The sequence below is a fragment of the Octopus sinensis genome, linkage group LG28 (genome assembly GCF_006345805.1).
Source record: "Octopus sinensis linkage group LG28, ASM634580v1, whole genome shotgun sequence".
In the NCBI taxonomy this organism is placed as follows: Eukaryota; Metazoa; Mollusca; class Cephalopoda; order Octopoda; family Octopodidae; genus Octopus; species Octopus sinensis.
Genome location: NC_043024.1, coordinates 11,725,690 through 11,745,535, shown reverse-complemented (window position 1 = coordinate 11,745,535; position 19,846 = coordinate 11,725,690). Strand labels below are relative to the sequence as shown.

Below are 19,846 nucleotides of genomic sequence, written 5' to 3'. Positions count from 1 at the left end.
TAAAAAGCATTCGTGAAGTAAAATCATGTAGCAACACCAAATGGCGGTGCCCCAGCATGGCCACAGCTCGTGAGCTGATGAACCAACTTCACGGCAGGAGGTGCAGATGAGGGCAGCTGCGTCGAACTCTCTCATGCACCAAATGGCAATTGCTAAAAAGCATTCGTGAAGTAAAATCATGTAGCAACACCAAATGGCGGTGCCCCAGCATGGCCACAGCTCGTGAGCTGATGAACCAACTTCACGGCAGGAGGTGAAGATGAGGGCAGCTGCATCGAACTCTCTCATGCACCAAATGGCAATTGCTAAAAAGCATTCGTGAAGTAAAATCATGTAGCAACACCAAATGGCGGTGCCCCAGCATGGCCACAGCTCGTGAGCTGATGAACCAACTTCACGGCAGGAGGTGAGATGAGGGCAGCTGCGTCGAACTCTCTCATGCACCAAATGGCAATTGCTAAAAAGCATTCGTGAAGTAAAATCATGTAGCAACACCAAATGGCGGTGCCCCAGCATGGCCACAGCTCGTGAGCTGATGAACCAACTTCACGGCAGGAGGAGGTGCAGATGAGGGCAGCTGCATCGAACTCTCTCATGCACCAAATGGCAATTGCTAAAAAGCATTCGTGAAGTAAAATCATGTAGCAACACCAAATGGCGGTGCCCCAGCATGGCCACAGCTCGTGAGCTGATGAACCAACTTCACGGCAGGAGGTGAAGATGAGGGCAGCTGCGTCGAACTCTCTCATGCACCAAATGGCAATTGCTAAAAAGCATTCGTGAAGTAAAATCATGTAGCAACACCAAATGGCGGTGCCCCATCATGGCCACAGCTCGTGAGCTGATGAACCAACTTCACGGCAGGAGGTGAAGATGAGGGCAGCTGCGTCGAACTCTCTCATGCACCAAATGGCAATTGCTAAAAAGCATTCGTGAAGTAAAATCATGTAGCAACACCAAATGGCGGTGCCCCAGCATGGCCACAGCTCGTGAGCTGATGAACCAACTTCACGGCAGGAGGTGAAGATGAGGGCAGCTGCGTCGAACTCTCTCATGCACCAAATGGCAATTGCTAAAAAGCATTCGTGAAGTAAAATCATGTAGCAACACCAAATGGCGGTGCCCCAGCATGGCCACAGCTCGTGAGCTGATGAACCAACTTCACGGCAGGAGGTGGAGATGAGGGCAGCTGCGTCGAACTCTCTCATGCACCAAATGGCAATTGCTAAAAAGCATTCGTGAAGTAAAATCATGTAGCAACACCAAATGGCGGTGCCCCAGCATGGCCACAGCTCGTGAGCTGATGAACCAACTTCACGGCAGGAGGTGCAGATGAGGGCAGCTGCGTCGAACTCTCTCATGCACCAAATGGCAATTGCTAAAAAGCATTCGTGAAGTAAAATCATGTAGCAACACCAAATGGCGGTGCCCCAGCATGGCCACAGCTCGTGAGCTGATGAACCAACTTCACGGCAGGAGGTGAAGATGAGGGCAGCTGCGTCGAACTCTCTCATGCACCAAATGGCAATTGCTAAAAAGCATTCGTGAAGTAAAATCATGTAGCAACACCAAATGGCGGTGCCCCAGCATGGCCACAGCTCGTGAGCTGATGAACCAACTTCACGGCAGGAGGTGCAGATGAGGGCAGCTGCGTCGAACTCTCTCATGCACCAAATGGCATTTTCTAAAAAGCATTCGTGAAGTAAAATCATGTAGCAACACCAAATGGCGGTGCCCAGCATGGCCACAGCTCGTGAGCTGATGAACCAACTTCACGGCAGGAGGTGCAGATGAGGGCAGCTGCGTCGAACTCTCTCATGCACCAAATGGCAATTGCTAAAAAGCATTCGTGAAGTAAAATCATGTAGCAACACCAAATGGCGGTGCCCCAGCATGGCCACAGCTCGTGAGCTGATGAACCAACTTCACGGCAGGAGGTGCAGATGAGGGCAGCTGCGTCGAACTCTCTCATGCACCAAATGGCAATTGCTAAAAAGCATTCGTGAAGTAAAATCATGTAGCAACACCAAATGGCGGTGCCCCAGCATGGCCACAGCTCGTGAGCTGATGAACCAACTTCACGGCAGGAGGTGCAGATGAGGGCAGCTGCGTCGAACTCTCTCATGCACCAAATGGCAATTGCTAAAAAGCATTCGTGAAGTAAAATCATGTAGCAACACCAAATGGCGGTGCCCCAGCATGGCCACAGCTCGTGAGCTGATGAACCAACTTCACGGCAGGAGGTGAAGATGAGGGCAGCTGCGTCGAACTCTCTCATGCACCAAATGGCAATTGCTAAAAAGCATTCGTGAAGTAAAATCATGTAGCAACACCAAATGGCGGTGCCCCAGCATGGCCACAGCTCGTGAGCTGATGAACCAACTTCACGGCAGGAGGTGAAGATGAGGGCAGCTGCGTCGAACTCTCTCATGCACCAAATGGCAATTGCTAAAAAGCATTCGTGAAGTAAAATCATGTAGCAACACCAAATGGCGGTGCCCCAGCATGGCCACAGCTCGTGAGCTGATGAACCAACTTCACGGCAGGAGGTGAAGATGAGGGCAGCTGCGTCGAACTCTCTCATGCACCAAATGGCAATTTTCTAAAAAGCATTCGTGAAGTAAAATCATGTAGCAACACCAAATGGCGGTGCCCCAGCATGGCCACAGCTCGTGAGCTGATGAACCAACTTCACGGCAGGAGGTGAAGATGAGGGGCAGCTGCGTCGAACTCTCTCATGCACCAAATGGCATTTTCTAAAAAGCATTCGTGAAGTAAAATCATGTAGCAACACCAAATGGCGGTGCCCCAGCATGGCCACAGCTCGTGAGCTGATGAACCAACTTCACGGCAGGAGGTGCAGATGAGGGCAGTTGCGTCGAACTCTCTCATGCACCAAATGGCAATTGCTAAAAAGCATTCGTGAAGTAAAATCATGTAGCAACACCAAATGGTGTGCCCCAGCATGGCCACAGCTCGTGAGCTGATGAACCAACTTCAAGGCAGGAGGTGCAGATGAGGGCAGCTGCGTCGAACTCTCTCATGCACCAAATGGCAATTGCTAAAAAGCATTCGTGAAGTAAAATCATGTAGCAACACCAAATGGCGGTGCCCCAGCATGGCCACAGCTCGTGAGCTGATGAACCAACTTCACGGCAGGAGGTGAAGATGAGGGCAGCTGCGTCGAACTCTCTCATGCACCAAATGGCAATTGCTAAAAAGCATTCGTGAAGTAAAATCATGTAGCAACACAAATGGCGGTGCCCCAGCATGGCCACAGCTCGTGAGCTGATGAACCAACTTCACGGCAGGAGGTGCAGATGAGGGCAGCTGCGTCGAACTCTCTCATGCACCAAATGGCAATTGCTAAAAAGCATTCGTGAAGTAAAATCATGTAGCAACACCAAATGGCGGTGCCCCAGCATGGCCACAGCTCGTGAGCTGATGAACCAACTTCACGGCAGGAGGTGCAGATGAGGGCAGCTGCGTCGAACTCTCTCATGCACCAAATGGCAATTGCTAAAAAGCATTTCGTGAAGTAAAATCATGTAGCAACACCAAATGGCGGTGCCCCAGCATGGCCACAGCTCGTGAGCTGATGAACCAACTTCACGGCAGGAGGTGCAGATGAGGGCAGCTGCGTCGAACTCTCTCATGCACCAAATGGCAATTGCTAAAAAGCATTCGTGAAGTAAAATCATGTAGCAACACCAAATGGCGGTGCCCCAGCATGGCCACAGCTCGTGAGCTGATGAACCAACTTCACGGCAGGAGGTGCAGATGAGGGCAGCTGCGTCGAACTCTCTCATGCACCAAATGGCATTTTCTAAAAAGCATTCGTGAAGTAAAATCATGTAGCAACACCAAATGGCGGTGCCCCAGCATGGCCACAGCTCGTGAGCTGATGAACCAACTTCACGGCAGGAGGTGCAGATGAGGGCAGCTGCGTCGAACTCTCTCATGCACCAAATGGCAATTGCTAAAAAGCATTCGTGAAGTAAAATCATGTAGCAACACCAAATGGCGGTGCCCCAGCATGGCCACAGCTCGTGAGCTGATGAACCAACTTCACGGCAGGAGGTGCAGATGAGGGCAGCTGCGTCGAACTCTCTCATGCACCAAATGGCAATTGCTAAAAAGCATTCGTGAAGTAAGTAAAATCATGTAGCAACACCAAATGGCGGTGTGCCCCAGCATGGCCACAGCTCGTGAGCTGATGAACCAACTTCACGGCAGGAGGTGCAGATGAGGGCAGCTGCGTCGAACTCTCTCATGCACCAAATGGCATTTTCTAAAAAGCATCCGTGAAGTAAAATCATGTAGCAACACCAAATGGCGGTGCCCCAGCATGGCCACAGCTCGTGAGCTGGAACCAACTTCACGGCAGGAGGTGCAGATGAGGGCAGCTGCGTCGAACTCTCTCATGCACCAAATGGCATTTCTAAAAAGCATCCGTGAAGTAAAATCATGTAGCAACACCAAATGGCGGTGCCCCAGCATGGCCACAGCTCGTGAGCTGATGAACCAACTTCACGGCAGGAGGTGCAGATGAGGGCAGCTGCGTCGAACTCTCTCATGCACCAAATGGCAATTGCTAAAAAGCATCGTGAAGTAAAATCATGTAGCAACACCAAATGGCGGTGCCCCAGCATGGCCACAGCTCGTGAGCTGATGAACCAACTTCACGGCAGGAGGTGAAGATGAGGGCAGCTGCGTCGAACTCTCTCATGCACCAAATGGCAATTGCTAAAAAGCATCCGTGAAGTAAAATCATGTAGCAACACCAAATGGCGGTGCCCCAGCATGGCCACAGCTCGTGAGCTGATGAACCAACTTCACGGCAGGAGGTGCAGATGAGGGCAGCTGCGTCGAACTCTCTCATGCACCAAATGGCATTTTCTAAAAAGCATCCGTGAAGTAAAATCATGTAGCAACACCAAATGGCGGTGCCCCAGCATGGCCACAGCACGTGAGCTGATGAACCAACTTCACGGCAGGAGGTGAAGATGAGGGCAGCTGCGTCGAACTCTCTCATGCACCAAATGGCAATTGCTAAAAAGCATCCGTGAAGTAAAATCATGTAGCAACACCAAATGGCGGTGCCCCAGCATGGCCACAGCTCGTGAGCTGATGAACCAACTTCACGGCAGGAGGTGAAGATGAGGGCAGCTGCGTCGAACTCTCTCATGCACAAATGGCAATTGCTAAAAAGCATCCGTGAAGTAATGAAGTAAAATCAGTAGCAACACCAAATGGCGGTGCCCCAGCATGGCCACAGCTCGTGAGCTGATGAACCAACTTCACGGCAGGAGGTGCAGATGAGGGCAGCTGCGTCGAACTCTCTCATGCACCAAATGGCATTTTCTAAAAAGCATCCGTGAAGTAAAAATGTAGCAACACCAAATGGCGGTGCCCCAGCATGGCCACAGCTCGTGAGCTGATGAACCAACTTCACGGCAGGAGGTGAAGATGAGGGCAGCTGCGTCGAACTCTCTCATGCACCAAATGGCAATTGCTAAAAAGCATCCGTGAAGTAAAATCATGTAGCAACACCAAATGGCGGTGCCCCAGCATGGCCACAGCTCGTGAGCTGATGAACCAACTTCACGGCAGGAGGTGAAGATGAGGGCAGCTGCGTCGAACTCTCTCATGCACCAAATGGCAATTGCTAAAAAGCATTCGTGAAGTAAAATCATGTAGCAACACCAAATGGCGGTGCCCCAGCATGGCCACAGCTCGTGAGCTGATGAACCAACTTCACGGCAGGAGGTGCAGATGAGGGCAGCTGCGTCGAACTCTCTCATGCACCAAATGGCAATTGCTAAAAAGCATTCGTGAAGTAAAATCATGTAGCAACACCAAATGGCGGTGCCCCAGCATGGCCACAGCTCGTGAGCTGATGAACCAACTTCACGGCAGGAGGTGCAGATGAGGGCAGCTGCGTCGAACTCTCTCATGCACCAAATGGCAATTGCTAAAAAGCATTCGTGAAGTAAAATCATGTAGCAACACCAAATGGCGGTGCCCCAGCATGGCCACAGCTCGTGAGAGCTGATGAACCAACTTCACGGCAGGAGGTGCAGATGAGGGCAGCTGCGTCGAACTCTCTCATGCACCAAATGGCAATTGCTAAAAAGCATTCGTGAAGTAAAATCATGTAGCAACACCAAATGGCGGTGCCCCAGCATGGCCACAGCTCGTGAGCTGATGAACCAACTTCACGGCAGGAGGTGCAGATGAGGGCAGCTGCGTCGAACTCTCTCATGCACCAAATGGCAATTGCTAAAAAGCATTCGTGAAGTAAAATCATGTAGCAACACCAAATGGCGGTGCCCCAGCATGGCCACAGCTCGTGAGCTGATGAACCAACTTCACGGCAGGAGGTGAAGATGAGGGCAGCTGCATCGAACTCTCTCATGCACCAAATGGCAATTGCTAAAAAGCATTCGTGAAGTAAAATCATGTAGCAACACCAAATGGCGGTGCCCCAGCATGGCCACAGCTCGTGAGCTGATGAACCAACTTCACGGCAGGAGGTGCAGATGAGGGCAGCTGCATCGAACTCTCTCATGCACCAAATGGCAATTGCTAAAAAGCATTCGTGAAGTAAAATCATGTAGCAACACCAAATGGCGGTGCCCCAGCATGGCCACAGCTCGTGAGCTGATGAACCAACTTCACGGCAGGAGGTGAAGATGAGGGCAGCTGCATCGAACTCTCTCATGCACCAAATGGCAATTGCTAAAAAGCATTCGTGAAGTAAAATCATGTAGCAACACCAAATGGCGGTGCCCCAGCATGGCCACAGCTCGTGAGCTGATGAACCAACTTCACGGCAGGAGGTGAAGATGAGGGCAGCTGCGTCGAACTCTCTCATGCACCAAATGGCATTTTCTAAAAAGCATCCGTGAAGTAAAATCATGTAGCAACACCAAATGGCGGTGCCCCAGCATGGCCACAGCTCGTGAGCTGATGAACCAACTTCACGGCAGGAGGTGCAGATGAGGGCAGCTGCGTCGAACTCTCTCATGCACCAAATGGCAATTGCTAAAAAGCATTTCGTGAAGTAAAATCATGTAGCAACACCAAATGGCGGTGCCCCAGCATGGCCACAGCTCGTGAGCTGATGAACCAACTTCACGGCAGGAGGTGCAGAAGAGGGCAGCTGCGTCGAACTCTCTCATGCACCAAATGGCAATTGCTAAAAAGCATTTCGTGAAGTAAAATCATGTAGCAACACCAAATGGCGGTGCCCCAGCATGGCCACAGCTCGTGAGCTGATGAACCAACTTCACGGCAGGAGGTGAAGATGAGGGCAGCTGCGTCGAACTCTCTCATGCACCAAATGGCAATTGCTAAAAAGCATTCGTGAAGTAAAATCATGTAGCAACACCAAATGGCGGTGCCCCAGCATGGCCACAGCTCGTGAGCTGATGAACCAACTTCACGGCAGGAGGTGAAGATGAGGGCAGCTGCGTCGAACTCTCTCATGCACCAAATGGCAATTGCTAAAAAGCATTCGTGAAGTAAAATCATGTAGCAACACCAAATGGCGGTGCCCCAGCATGGCCACAGCTCGTGAGCTGATGAACCAACTTCACGGCAGGAGGTGCAGATGAGGGCAGCTGCGTCGAACTCTCTCATGCCACAAATGGCAATTGCTAAAAAGCATTCGTGAAGTAAAATCATGTAGCAACACCAAATGGCGGTGCCCCAGCATGGCCACAGCTCGTGAGCTGATGAACCAACTTCACGGCAGGAGGTGCAGATGAGGGCAGCTGCATCGAACTCTCTCATGCACCAAAATGGCAATTGCTAAAAAGCATTCGTGAAGTAAAATCATGTAGCAACACCAAATGGCGGTGCCCCAGCATGGCCACAGCTCGTGAGAGCTGATGAACCAACTTCACGGCAGGAGGTGCAGATGAGGGCAGCTGCGTCGAACTCTCTCATGCACCAAATGGCAATTGCTAAAAAGCATTCGTGAAGTAAAATCATGTAGCAACACCAAATGGCGGTGCCCCAGCATGGCCACAGCTCGTGAGCTGATGAACCAACTTCACGGCAGGAGGTGCAGATGAGGGCAGCTGCGTCGAACTCTCTCATGCACCAAATGGCAATTGCTAAAAAGCATCCGTGAAGTAAAATCATGTAGCAACACCAAATGGCGGTGCCCCAGCATGGCCACAGCTCGTGAGCTGATGAACCAACTTCACGGCAGGAGGTGCAGATGAGGGCAGTTGCGTCGAACTCTCTCATGCACCAAATGGCAATTGCTAAAAAGCATTCGTGAAGTAAAATCATGTAGCAACACCAAATGGCGGTGCCCCAGCATGGCCACAGCTCGTGAGCTGATGAACCAACTTCACGGCAGGAGGTGCAGATGAGGGCAGCTGCGTCGAACTCTCTCATGCACCAAATGGCAATTGCTAAAAAGCATTCGTGAAGTAAAATCATGTAGCAACACCAAATGGCGGTGCCCCAGCATGGCCACAGCTCGTGAGCTGATGAACCAACTTCACGGCAGGAGGTGCAGATGAGGGCAGCTGCATCGAACTCTCTCATGCACCAAATGGCATTTGCTAAAAAGCATTCGTGAAGTAAAATCATGTAGCAACACCAAATGGCGGTGCCCCAGCATGGCCACAGCTCGTGAGCTGATGAACCAACTTCACGGCAGGAGGTGCAGATGAGGGCAGCTGCGTCGAACTCTCTCATGCACCAAATGGCAATTGCTGAAAAGCATTCGTGAAGTAAAATCATGTAGCAACACCAAATGGCGGTGCCCCAGCATGGCCACAGCTCGTGAGCTGATGAACCAACTTCACGGCAGGAGGTGAAGATGAGGGCAGCTGCGTCGAACTCTCTCATGCACCAAATGGCAATTGCTAAAAAGCATTCGTGAAGTAAAATCATGTAGCAACACCAAATGGCGGTGCCCCAGCATGGCCACAGCTCGTGAGCTGATGAACCAACTTCACGGCAGGAGGTGAAGATGAGGGCAGCTGCGTCGAACTCTCTCATGCACCAAATGGCAATTGCTAAAAAGCATTCGTGAAGTAAAATCATGTAGCAACACCAAATGGCGGTGCCCCATCATGGCCACAGCTCGTGAGCTGATGAACCAACTTCACGGCAGGAGGTGAAGATGAGGGCAGCTGCGTCGAACTCTCTCATGCACCAAATGGCAATTGCTAAAAAGCATTCGTGAAGTAAAATCATGTAGCAACACCAAATGGCGGTGCCCCAGCATGGCCACAGCTCGTGAGCTGATGAACCAACTTCACGGCAGGAGGTGAAGATGAGGGCAGCTGCGTCGAACTCTCTCATGCACCAAATGGCAATTGCTAAAAAGCATTCGTGAAGTAAAATCATGTAGCAACACCAAATGGCGGTGCCCCAGCATGGCCACAGCTCGTGAGCTGATGAACCAACTTCACGGCAGGAGGTGAAGATGAGGGCAGCTGCGTCGAACTCTCTCATGCACCAAATGGCAATTGCTAAAAAGCATTCGTGAAGTAAAATCATGTAGCAACACCAAATGGCGGTGCCCCAGCATGGCCACAGCTCGTGAGCTGATGAACCAACTTCACGGCAGGAGGTGAAGATGAGGGCAGCTGCGTCGAACTCTCTCATGCACCAAATGGCAATTGCTAAAAAGCATTCGTGAAGTAAATCATGTAGCAACACCAAATGGCGGTGCCCCAGCATGGCCACAGCTCGTGAGCTGATGAACCAACTTCACGGCAGGAGGTGCAGATGAGGGCAGCTGCGTCGAACTCTCTCATGCACCAAATGGCAATTGCTAAAAAGCATTCGTGAAGTAAAATCATGTAGCAACACCAAATGGCGGTGCCCCAGCATGGCCACAGCTCGTGAGCTGATGAACCAACTTCACGGCAGGAGGTGAAGATGAGGGCAGCTGCGTCGAACTCTCTCATGCACCAAATGGCAATTGCTAAAAAGCATTCGTGAAGTAAAATCATGTAGCAACACCAAATGGCGGTGCCCCAGCATGGCCACAGCTCGTGAGCTGATGAACCAACTTCACGGCAGGGCAGGAGGTGCAGATGAGGGCAGCTGCGTCGAACTCTCTCATGCACCAAATGGCAATTGCTAAAAAGCATTCGTGAAGTAAAATCATGTAGCAACACCAAATGGCGGTGCCCCAGCATGGCCACAGCTCGTGAGCTGATGAACCAACTTCACGGCAGGAGGTGAAGATGAGGGCAGCTGCGTCGAACTCTCTCATGCACCAAATGGCAATTGCTAAAAGCATTCGTGAAGTAAAATCATGTAGCAACACCAAATGGCGGTGCCCCAGCATGGCCACAGCTCGTGAGCTGATGAACCAACTTCACGGCAGGAGGTGAAGATGAGGGCAGCTGCGTCGAACTCTCTCATGCACCAAATGGCAATTGCTAAAAAGCATTCGTGAAGTAAAATCATGTAGCAACACCAAATGGCGGTGCCCCAGCATGGCCACAGCTCGTGAGCTGATGAACCAACTTCACGGCAGGAGGTGAAGATGAGGGCAGCTGCGTCGAACTCTCTCATGCACCAAATGGCAATTGCTAAAAAGCATTCGTGAAGTAAAATCATGTGTAGCAACACCAAATGGCGGTGCCCCAGCATGGCCACAGCTCGTGAGCTGATGAACCAACTTCACGGCAGGAGGTGAAGATGAGGGCAGCTGCGTCGAACTCTCTCATGCACCAAATGGCAATTGCTAAAAAGCATTCGTGAAGTAAAATCATGTAGCAACACCAAATGGCGGTGCCCCAGCATGGCCACAGCTCGTGAGCTGATGAACCAACTTCACGGCAGGAGGTGAAGATGAGGGCAGCTGCGTCGAACTCTCTCATGCACCAAATGGCAATTGCTAAAAAGCATTCGTGAAGTAAAATCATGTAGCAACACCAAATGGCGGTGCCCAGCATGGCCACAGCTCGTGAGCTGATGAACCAACTTCACGGCAGGAGGTGAAGATGAGGGCAGCTGCGTCGAACTCTCTCATGCACCAAATGGCAATTGCTAAAAGCATTCGTGAAGTAAAATCATGTAGCAACACCAAATGGCGGTGCCCCAGCATGGCCACAGCTCGTGAGCTGATGAACCAACTTCACGGCAGGAGGTGCAGATGAGGGCAGCTGCGTCGAACTCTCTCATGCACCAAAATGGCATTTGCTAAAAAGCATTCGTGAAGTAAAATCATGTAGCAACACCAAATGGCGGTGCCCCAGCATGGCCACAGCTCGTGAGCTGATGAACCAACTTCACGGCAGGAGGTGCAGATGAGGGCAGCTGCGTCGAACTCTCTCATGCACCAAATGGCAATTGCTAAAAAGCATTCGTGAAGTAAAATCATGTAGCAAACCAAATGGCGGTGCCCCAGCATGGCCACAGCTCGTGAGCTGATGAACTAACTTCACGGCAGGAGGTGAAGATGAGGGCAGCTGCGTCGAACTCTCTCATGCACCAAATGGCAATTGCTAAAAAGCATTCGTGAAGTAAAATCATGTAGCAACACCAAATGGCGGTGCCCCAGCATGGCCACAGCTCGTGAGCTGATGAACCAACTTCACGGCAGGAGGTGAAGATGAGGGCAGCTGCGTCGAACTCTCTCATGCACCAAATGGCAATTGCTAAAAAGCATTCGTGAAGTAAAATCATGTAGCAACACCAAATGGCGGTGCCCCAGCATGGCCACAGCTCGTGAGCTGATGAACCAACTTCACGGCAGGAGGTGCAGATGAGGGCAGCTGCGTCGAACTCTCTCATGCACCAAATGGCATTTGCTAAAAAGCATTCGTGAAGTAAAATCATGTAGCAACACCAAATGGCGGTGCCCCCAGCATGGCCACAGCTCGTGAGCTGATGAACCAACTTCACGGCAGGAGGTGCAGATGAGGACAGCTGCGTCGAACTCTCTCATGCACCAAATGGCATTTGCTAAAAAGCATTCGTGAAGTAAAATCATGTGTAGCAACACCAAATGGCGGTGCCCCAGCATGGCCACAGCTCGTGAGCTGATGAACCAACTTCACGGCAGGAGGTAGAGGTGAAGATGAGGGCAGCTGCGTCGAACTCTCTCATGCACCAAATGGCAATTGCTAAAAAGCATTCGTGAAGTAAAATCATGTAGCAACACCAAATGGCGGTGCCCCAGCATGGCCACAGCTCGTGAGCTGATGAACCAACTTCACGGCAGGAGGTGAAGATGAGGGCAGCTGCGTCGAACTCTCTCATGCACCAAATGGCAATTGCTAAAAAGCATTCGTGAAGTAAAATCATGTAGCAACACCAAATGGCGGTGCCCCAGCATGGCCACAGCTCGTGAGCTGATGAACCAACTTCACGGCAGGAGGTGAAGATGAGGGCAGCTGCGTCGAACTCTCTCATGCACCAAATGGCATTTGCTAAAAAGCATTCGTGAAGTAAAATCATGTAGCACACACCAAATGGCGGTGCCCCAGCATGGCCACAGCTCGTGAGCTGATGAACCAACTTCACGGCAGGAGGTGAAGATGAGGGCAGCTGCGTCGAACTCTCTCATGCACCAAATGGCAATTGCTAAAAAGCATTCGTGAAGTAAAATCATGTAGCAACACCAAATGGCGGTGCCCCAGCATGGCCACAGCTCGTGAGCTGATCAACCAACTTCACGGCAGGAGGTGAAGATGAGGGCAGCTGCGTCGAACTCTCTCATGCACCAAATGGCAATTGCTAAAAAGCATTCGTGAAGTAAAATCATGTAGCAACACCAAATGGCGGTGCCCCAGCATGGCCACAGCTCGTGAGCTGATGAACCAACTTCACGGAGGAGGTGAAGATGAGGGCAGCTGCGTCGAACTCTCTCATGCACCAAATGGCAATTGCTAAAAAGCATTCGTGAAGTAAAATCATGTAGCAACACCAAATGGCGGTGCCCCAGCATGGCCACAGCTCGTGAGCTGATGAACCAACTTCACGGCAGGAGGTGAAGATGAGAGCAGCTGCGTCGAACTCTCTCATGCACCAAATGGCAATTGCTAAAAAGCATTCGTGAAGTAAAATCATGTAGCAACACCAAATGGCGGTGCCCCAGCATGGCCACAGCTCGTGAGCTGATGAACCAACTTCACGGCAGGAGGTGAAGATGAGGGCAGCTGCGTCGAACTCTCTCATGCACCAAATGGCATTTGCTAAAAAGCATTCGTGAAGTAAAATCATGTAGCAACACCAAATGGCGGTGCCCCAGCATGGCCACAGCTCGTGAGCTGATGAACCAACTTCACGGCAGGAGGTGAAGATGAGGGCAGCTGCGTCGAACTCTCTCATGCACCAAATGGCAATTGCTAAAAAGCATTCGTGAAGTAAAATCATGTAGCAACACCAAATGGCGGTGCCCCAGCATGGCCACAGCTCGTGAGCTGATGAACCAACTTCACGGCAGGAGGTGAGAGATGAGGGCAGCTGCGTCGAACTCTCTCATGCACCAAATGGCAATTGCTAAAAAGCATTCGTGAAGTAAAATCATGTAGCAACACCAAATGGCGGTGCCCCAGCATGGCCACAGCTCGTGAGCTGATGAACCAACTTCACGGCAGGAGGTGAAGATGAGGGCAGCTGCGTCGAACTCTCTCATGCACCAAATGGCAATTGCTAAAAAGCATTCGTGAAGTAAAATCATGTAGCAACACCAAATGGCGGTGCCCCAGCATGGCCACAGCTCGTGAGCTGATGAACCAACTTCACGGCAGGAGGTGAAGATGAGGGCAGCTGCGTCGAACTCTCTCATGCACCAAATGGCATTTGCTAAAAAGCATTCGTGAAGTAAAATCATGTAGCAACACCAAATGGCGGTGCCCCAGCATGGCCACAGCTCGTGAGCTGATGAACCAACTTCACGGCAGGAGGTGCAGATGAGGGCAGCTGCGTCGAACTCTCTCATGCACCAAATGGCAATTGCTAAAAAGCATTCGTGAAGTAAAATCATGTAGCAACACCAAATGGCGGTGCCCCAGCATGGCCACAGCTCGTGAGCTGCTGATGAACCAACTTCACGGCAGGAGGTGAAGATGAGGGCAGCTGCGTCGAACTCTCTCATGCACCAAATGGCAATTGCTAAAAAGCATTCGTGAAGTAAAATCATGTAGCAACACCAAATGGCGGTGCCCCAGCATGGCCACAGCTCGTGAGCTGATGAACCAACTTCACGGCAGGCAGGAGGTGAAGATGAGGGCAGCTGCGTCGAACTCTCTCATGCACCAAATGGCAATTGCTAAAAAGCATTCGTGAAGTAAAATCATGTAGCAACACCAAATGGCGGTGCCCCAGCATGGCCACAGCTCGTGAGCTGATGAACCAACTTCACGGCAGGAGGTGAAGATGAGGGCAGCTGCGTCGAACTCTCTCATGCACCAAATGGCAATTGCTAAAAAGCATTCGTGAAGTAAAATCATGTAGCAACACCAAATGGCGGTGCCCCAGCATGGCCACAGCTCGTGAGCTGATGAACCAACTTCACGGCAGGAGGTGCAGATGAGGGCAGCTGCGTCGAACTCTCTCATGCACCAAATGGCATTGCTAAAAAGCATTCGTGAAGTAAAATCATGTAGCAACACCAAATGGCGGTGCCCCAGCATGGCCACAGCTCGTGAGCTGATGAACCAACTTCACGGCAGGAGGTGAAGATGAGGGCAGCTGCGTCGAACTCTCTCATGCACCAAATGGCAATTGCTAAAAAGCATTCGTGAAGTAAAATCATGTAGCAACACCAAATGGCGGTGCCCCAGCATGGCCACAGCTCGTGAGCTGATGAACCAACTTCACGGCAGGAGGTGAAGATGAGGGCAGCTGCGTCGAACTCTCTCATGCACCAAATGGCAATTGCTAAAAGCATTCGTGAAGTAAATCATGTAGCAACACCAATGGCGGTGCCCCAGCATGGCCACAGCTCGTGAGCTGATGAACCAACTTCACGGCAGGAGGTGCAGATGAGGGCAGCTGCGTCGAACTCTCTCATGCACCAAATGGCAATTGCTAAAAAGCATTCGTGAAGTTAAAATCATGTAGCAACACCAAATGGCGGTGCCCCAGCATGGCCACAGCTCGTGAGCTGATGAACGAACAACTTCACGGCAGGAGGTGAAGATGAGGGCAGCTGCGTCGAACTCTCTCATGCACCAAATGGCAATTGCTAAAAAGCATTCGTGAAGTAAAATCATGTAGCAACACCAAATGGCGGTGCCAGCATGGCCACAGCTCGTGAGCTGATGAACCAACTTCACGGCAGGAGGTGAAGATGAGGGCAGCTGCGTCGAACTCTCTCATGCACCAAATGGCAATTGCTAAAAAGCATTCGTGAAGTAAAATCATGTAGCAACACCAAATGGCGGTGCCCCAGCATGGCCACAGCTCGTGAGCTGATGAACCAACTTCACGGCAGGAGGTGCAGATGAGGGCAGCTGCGTCGAACTCTCTCATCATGCACCAAATGGCAATTGCTAAAAAGCATTCGTGAAGTAAAATCATGTAGCAACACCAAATGGCGGTGCCCCAGCATGGCCACAGCTCGTGAGCTGATGAACCAACTTCACGGCAGGAGGTGCAGATGAGGGCAGCTGCGTCGAACTCTCTCATGCACCAAATGGCAATTGCTAAAAAGCATTCGTGAAGTAAAATCATGTAGCAACACCAAATGGCGGTGCCCCAGCATGGCCACAGCTCGTGAGCTGATGAACCAACTTCACGGCAGGAGGTGAAGATGAGGGCAGCTGCGTCGAACTCTCTCATGCACCAAATGGCAATTGCTAAAAAGCATTCGTGAAGTAAAATCATGTAGCAACACCAAATGGCGGTGCCCAGCATGGCCAAAGCTCGTGAGCTGATGAACCAACTTCACGGCAGGAGGTGCAGATGAGGGCAGCTGCGTCGAACTCTCTCATGCACCAAATGGCAATTGCTAAAAAGCATTCGTGAAGTAAAATCATGTAGCAACACCAAATGGCGGTGCCCCAGCATGGCCACAGCTCGTGAGCTGAAACTAGATTAAATAAATAAATAAATAAAAATAAATAATATGAAAGTTTAAATACCTGTTTCATTCTGGTCACATGTCTGATTACACTTTACTCCAATCAACGTACATTCACATGTGGTACACGGAAATTGTAATACTTCTCCGAGTAAGTAGTTGAACCCGTCGGATTCGCAGGTTACATTGGTTTCATTGGAACAGTCACCTGGAAATATATTTTTTTAAAAGTCAAACACTTGAATAAGTTATTACATTTGATTGAAGGATCTGTAGCATGTCTATGTCTGGCGTCGTATTCTTGTGTGTGTGTGTTTGTGTGTATTTCTGTGTGTGTGCGTGTGTGTGTGTGTTTTTATGGGTGTGTTTGTATGTGCGGGTCTGTGTCTGTGTTTGTGCGTGTGGGTATCTGTGTGTGTGCTTGTGTGTGTGTGCTTGTATGTGTATGTGTGTGTGTGTTTGTGTGTGTGTGTGCGTGTGTGTATGTGTTTGTGTGTGTGTATCTGTGTGTGTGTTTGTGTATTTGTGTGTGTGTTTGTGTGTGTGTGCGTGTGTGTGTGTATATGTGTGTGTTTGTGCGTGTGTGTGTGTGCGTGTATGTTTGTGTGTGTGTGTGTATATGTGTGTGTTTGTGCGTGTGTGTGTGTGTGCGTGTGTGTTTGTGTGGACCTCGGCGGAATTTGAACTCAGAACGTAACGGCAGACGAAATACCTATTTCTTTACTACCCACAAGGGGCTAAACACAGAGTGGACAAACAAGGACAGACAAACGGATTAAGTCGATTATATCGACCCCAGTGCACAACTGGTACTTATTTAATCTACCCCGAAAGGATGAAAGGCAAAGTCGACCTCGGCGGAATTTGAACTCAGAACGTAGCGGCAGACGAAATACCGCTAAGCATTTCGCCAGGCGTCCTAACGTTTCTGCCAGCTCGCCGCCTTTTCTCTGATGAATATTTCAACATAATTAAGGCAGCATTCTGGCAGAAACGTTAGCACGCCAGGCGAAAAGCTTAGCAGCATTTCGTCTGTCGTAATGTTCTGAGTTCAAATGCCACGAAGGTCGACTGTGCTTTTGGGGGTTGGTAAAATAAGTTACTAGCTGAGCCATGGTAGTTATTGACTAACCCCCTATTCTCAAAATCCAGGAATATTTCAACATGTTAACATCCCACAATCTACATAATGAATGATATTTCTTTAGACTATGAATAATAAAAAGAGTTTTTAGGGTGATTGACATTACAGAACTAAACCAAGGTCTTGCTATTGTTTGTCTTAGTAAACACCAAAGAGAATAAATGGTAAAGTTGGATCTGGCACGAAGAGAACACAGAACGGTGATGTTGAGTCACTCATCTAAGCCATTTTTTTTTACTAAAAACACAAAATAATCATCCGTGAGTATTTGTGTGTTTTACTGAATTATGCATTCTTCATTTCCCCCAAGTTCTTGCACGGGTCACCATATCACAGAGCGATGAATCCTCCCAAAGATTTTCCCCAGATCGCCGAAGGTCGAAGACACGCATTCTTTTTGGCTAAATTGTTAGTTCTCCTGTATTTACCGTTACTCGGGTCAAAGCTGAGAAAAAGTTTCTTGAAGATAAAATACCTATCACCTGGCTATGTTCCAAACTCTATCAACTCCAACAACAATGCTGACCAATCTTTACTCTTTTACTTGTTTCAATAATTTGACTGCGGCCATGCTGGAGCACCGCCTTTAGTCGACCAAATCAACCCCGGGACTTATTCTTTGGAAGCCAGTACTTATTCTATTGGGCTCTTTTGCCGAACCACTAAGTGACGGGGACATAAACACACCAGCATTGGTTGTCAATCAATGCTAGGGGGACAAACAGACACACAAACATATATATATATGTGTGTGTGTGTAATGTATATATGTGTGTGTATATATATATATATATATATATATATATATATATATATCGATACAATAATTGTTTCTTGTCAGGAACAAAAAAAGGTTTAATAGGACTGCAATAGAAGTGCTCTATTGGAAGAGACAAAAATATCAAACTAAAATCATTGAACAAGCAAATACAAAGTCAACCACATGTCATTTCATGATTCGAACATTTAATTATAGAATAAACATATAACCCGCAAGATGGAACAAAATTCATATGTACAGCACGTAATAATAATAATATGGTATGGTGCGAGAAAAATTCTTATCATTGAAACTTAGAATTAATATTCTAGTGATTCAAAGAGAATACATTTATAAAAGGACGTAGAAAGTAAAATATAATATAAGTAATATATACAAATATATAGGTATATAAAAATATAGGCATATAAAAATATATAAAACATATATAAATATATATACATATAGGAGCATATAAAAGATATAATATATATATATCGTGTAAATGAAGTAAAATAAGGTTCATCGTTTAGAAATCTTAATCAGGTAAAATAAGCCTTATATATAAGAAGGAAATCATGTTTACTTATCCCTATGGCCATTTCAGGGGTGTATTATGTTTAAAGCACTAGGGTGCATATGTATATATATTTATATATGTTTTATATATTTTTATATGCCTATATTTTTATATACCTATATATTTTTATATATTACTTATATTATATTTTACTTTCTACATCCTTTTATAAATGTATTCTCTTTGAATCGCTAGAATATTAATTCTAAGTTTCAATGATAAGAATTTTTCTCGCACCATACCATATTATTATTATTACGTGCTGTATATATGAATTTTGTTCCATCTTGCGGGTTATATGTTTATTCTATAATTAAATGTTCGAATTATGAAATGACATGTGGTTGACTTTGTATTTGCTTGTTCAATGATTTTAGTTTGATATATATATATATATATATATATATATATACGACGGGCTTCTTTCAGTCTGCGTCTACCAAATCCACTCACAAGATTTGGTCGGCCCGAGGCTATAGTAGAAAACACTTGCACAAGGTACCACGCAGTGGGACTGAACCCAGAACCATGTGGTTGGTAAGCAAGCTACTTACCACACAGCCACTCCTGCGCCTAATGGAACAATATAAAATGATGAGGCAATATAATGATTTCAAACAGGCGAGGACCAAGGCCAGCAGCTTTGGCGGAAGGGGCGAAGTCGACCTCGGTGGTTGACTAGTACTCATTTTATCGACCCCGAAAAGACGAAAAGCAACAATTTCGGTAGCATTTGAACTCACTATGGAGAGATAGAGGAAACGCCGCTAAACATCTTGCCCAGTGTGCTAAGAATTCTGCCATTTGATCGTTTTGGCTTACGTATGTATATTAACAGATTGTTTGTTCCTTCTCGAGCCATGCCTGGCTCATAAGGGCCGGTTTCCCGGTTTCCTTGGCGTATAGGTTCCCCATCTGGACGGGACGCCGGTCCGTCGCAGGTGAGCTACAAGATGCAGGAGGAAAGAGGGAGAGAAAGTTGTGGCGAAAGAGTCAGCAGAAGTTCGCCATTACCTTCTGACGGAGCCATGCGGAGCTTAGGTGTTTCACTCATAAACACAGACATCGCCCGGTCTGAGATTCGAACCCGCGATCCCTCGACCGCGAGTCCGCTGCTCTAACCACTTGGCCGAGGGATATATTAAATATCCCTCATTCTGAAAAGATTTATATTTCTCTTGTTCTTTTATTTGTTTCAGTCATTTGACTGTGGCCATGCTGGAGCACCGACTTGAATTATTTTAGCCGAACAAAACAACCCCAGGACTTACTTTTTAAAGCCTAATATTTATTCTATCGCTCACTTTTTCCGAACCGCTAGATTATGGAGAGGAAAACACACCA

General features: G+C 48.6%; 1 protein-coding gene across 1 annotated transcript in view; it reads right to left on the bottom strand.

Annotated features, from left to right (window-relative positions):
- The window catches only part of LOC115225674, a 41,325-nt gene extending 21,793 nt beyond the window's left edge, over window positions 1–19,532 (bottom strand). Inside the window, exons 1-2 of the mRNA XM_036514518.1 lie at window positions 19,517–19,532; window positions 16,080–16,226 (exon numbers count right to left, since the gene is read on the bottom strand). Of these exons, the coding sequence (XP_036370411.1) occupies window positions 16,080–16,226; window positions 19,517–19,532 (163 nt within the window). The remainder of the gene's footprint in view (window positions 1–16,079; window positions 16,227–19,516) is intronic.
- Window positions 19,533–19,846: the final 314 nt, after the last annotated feature.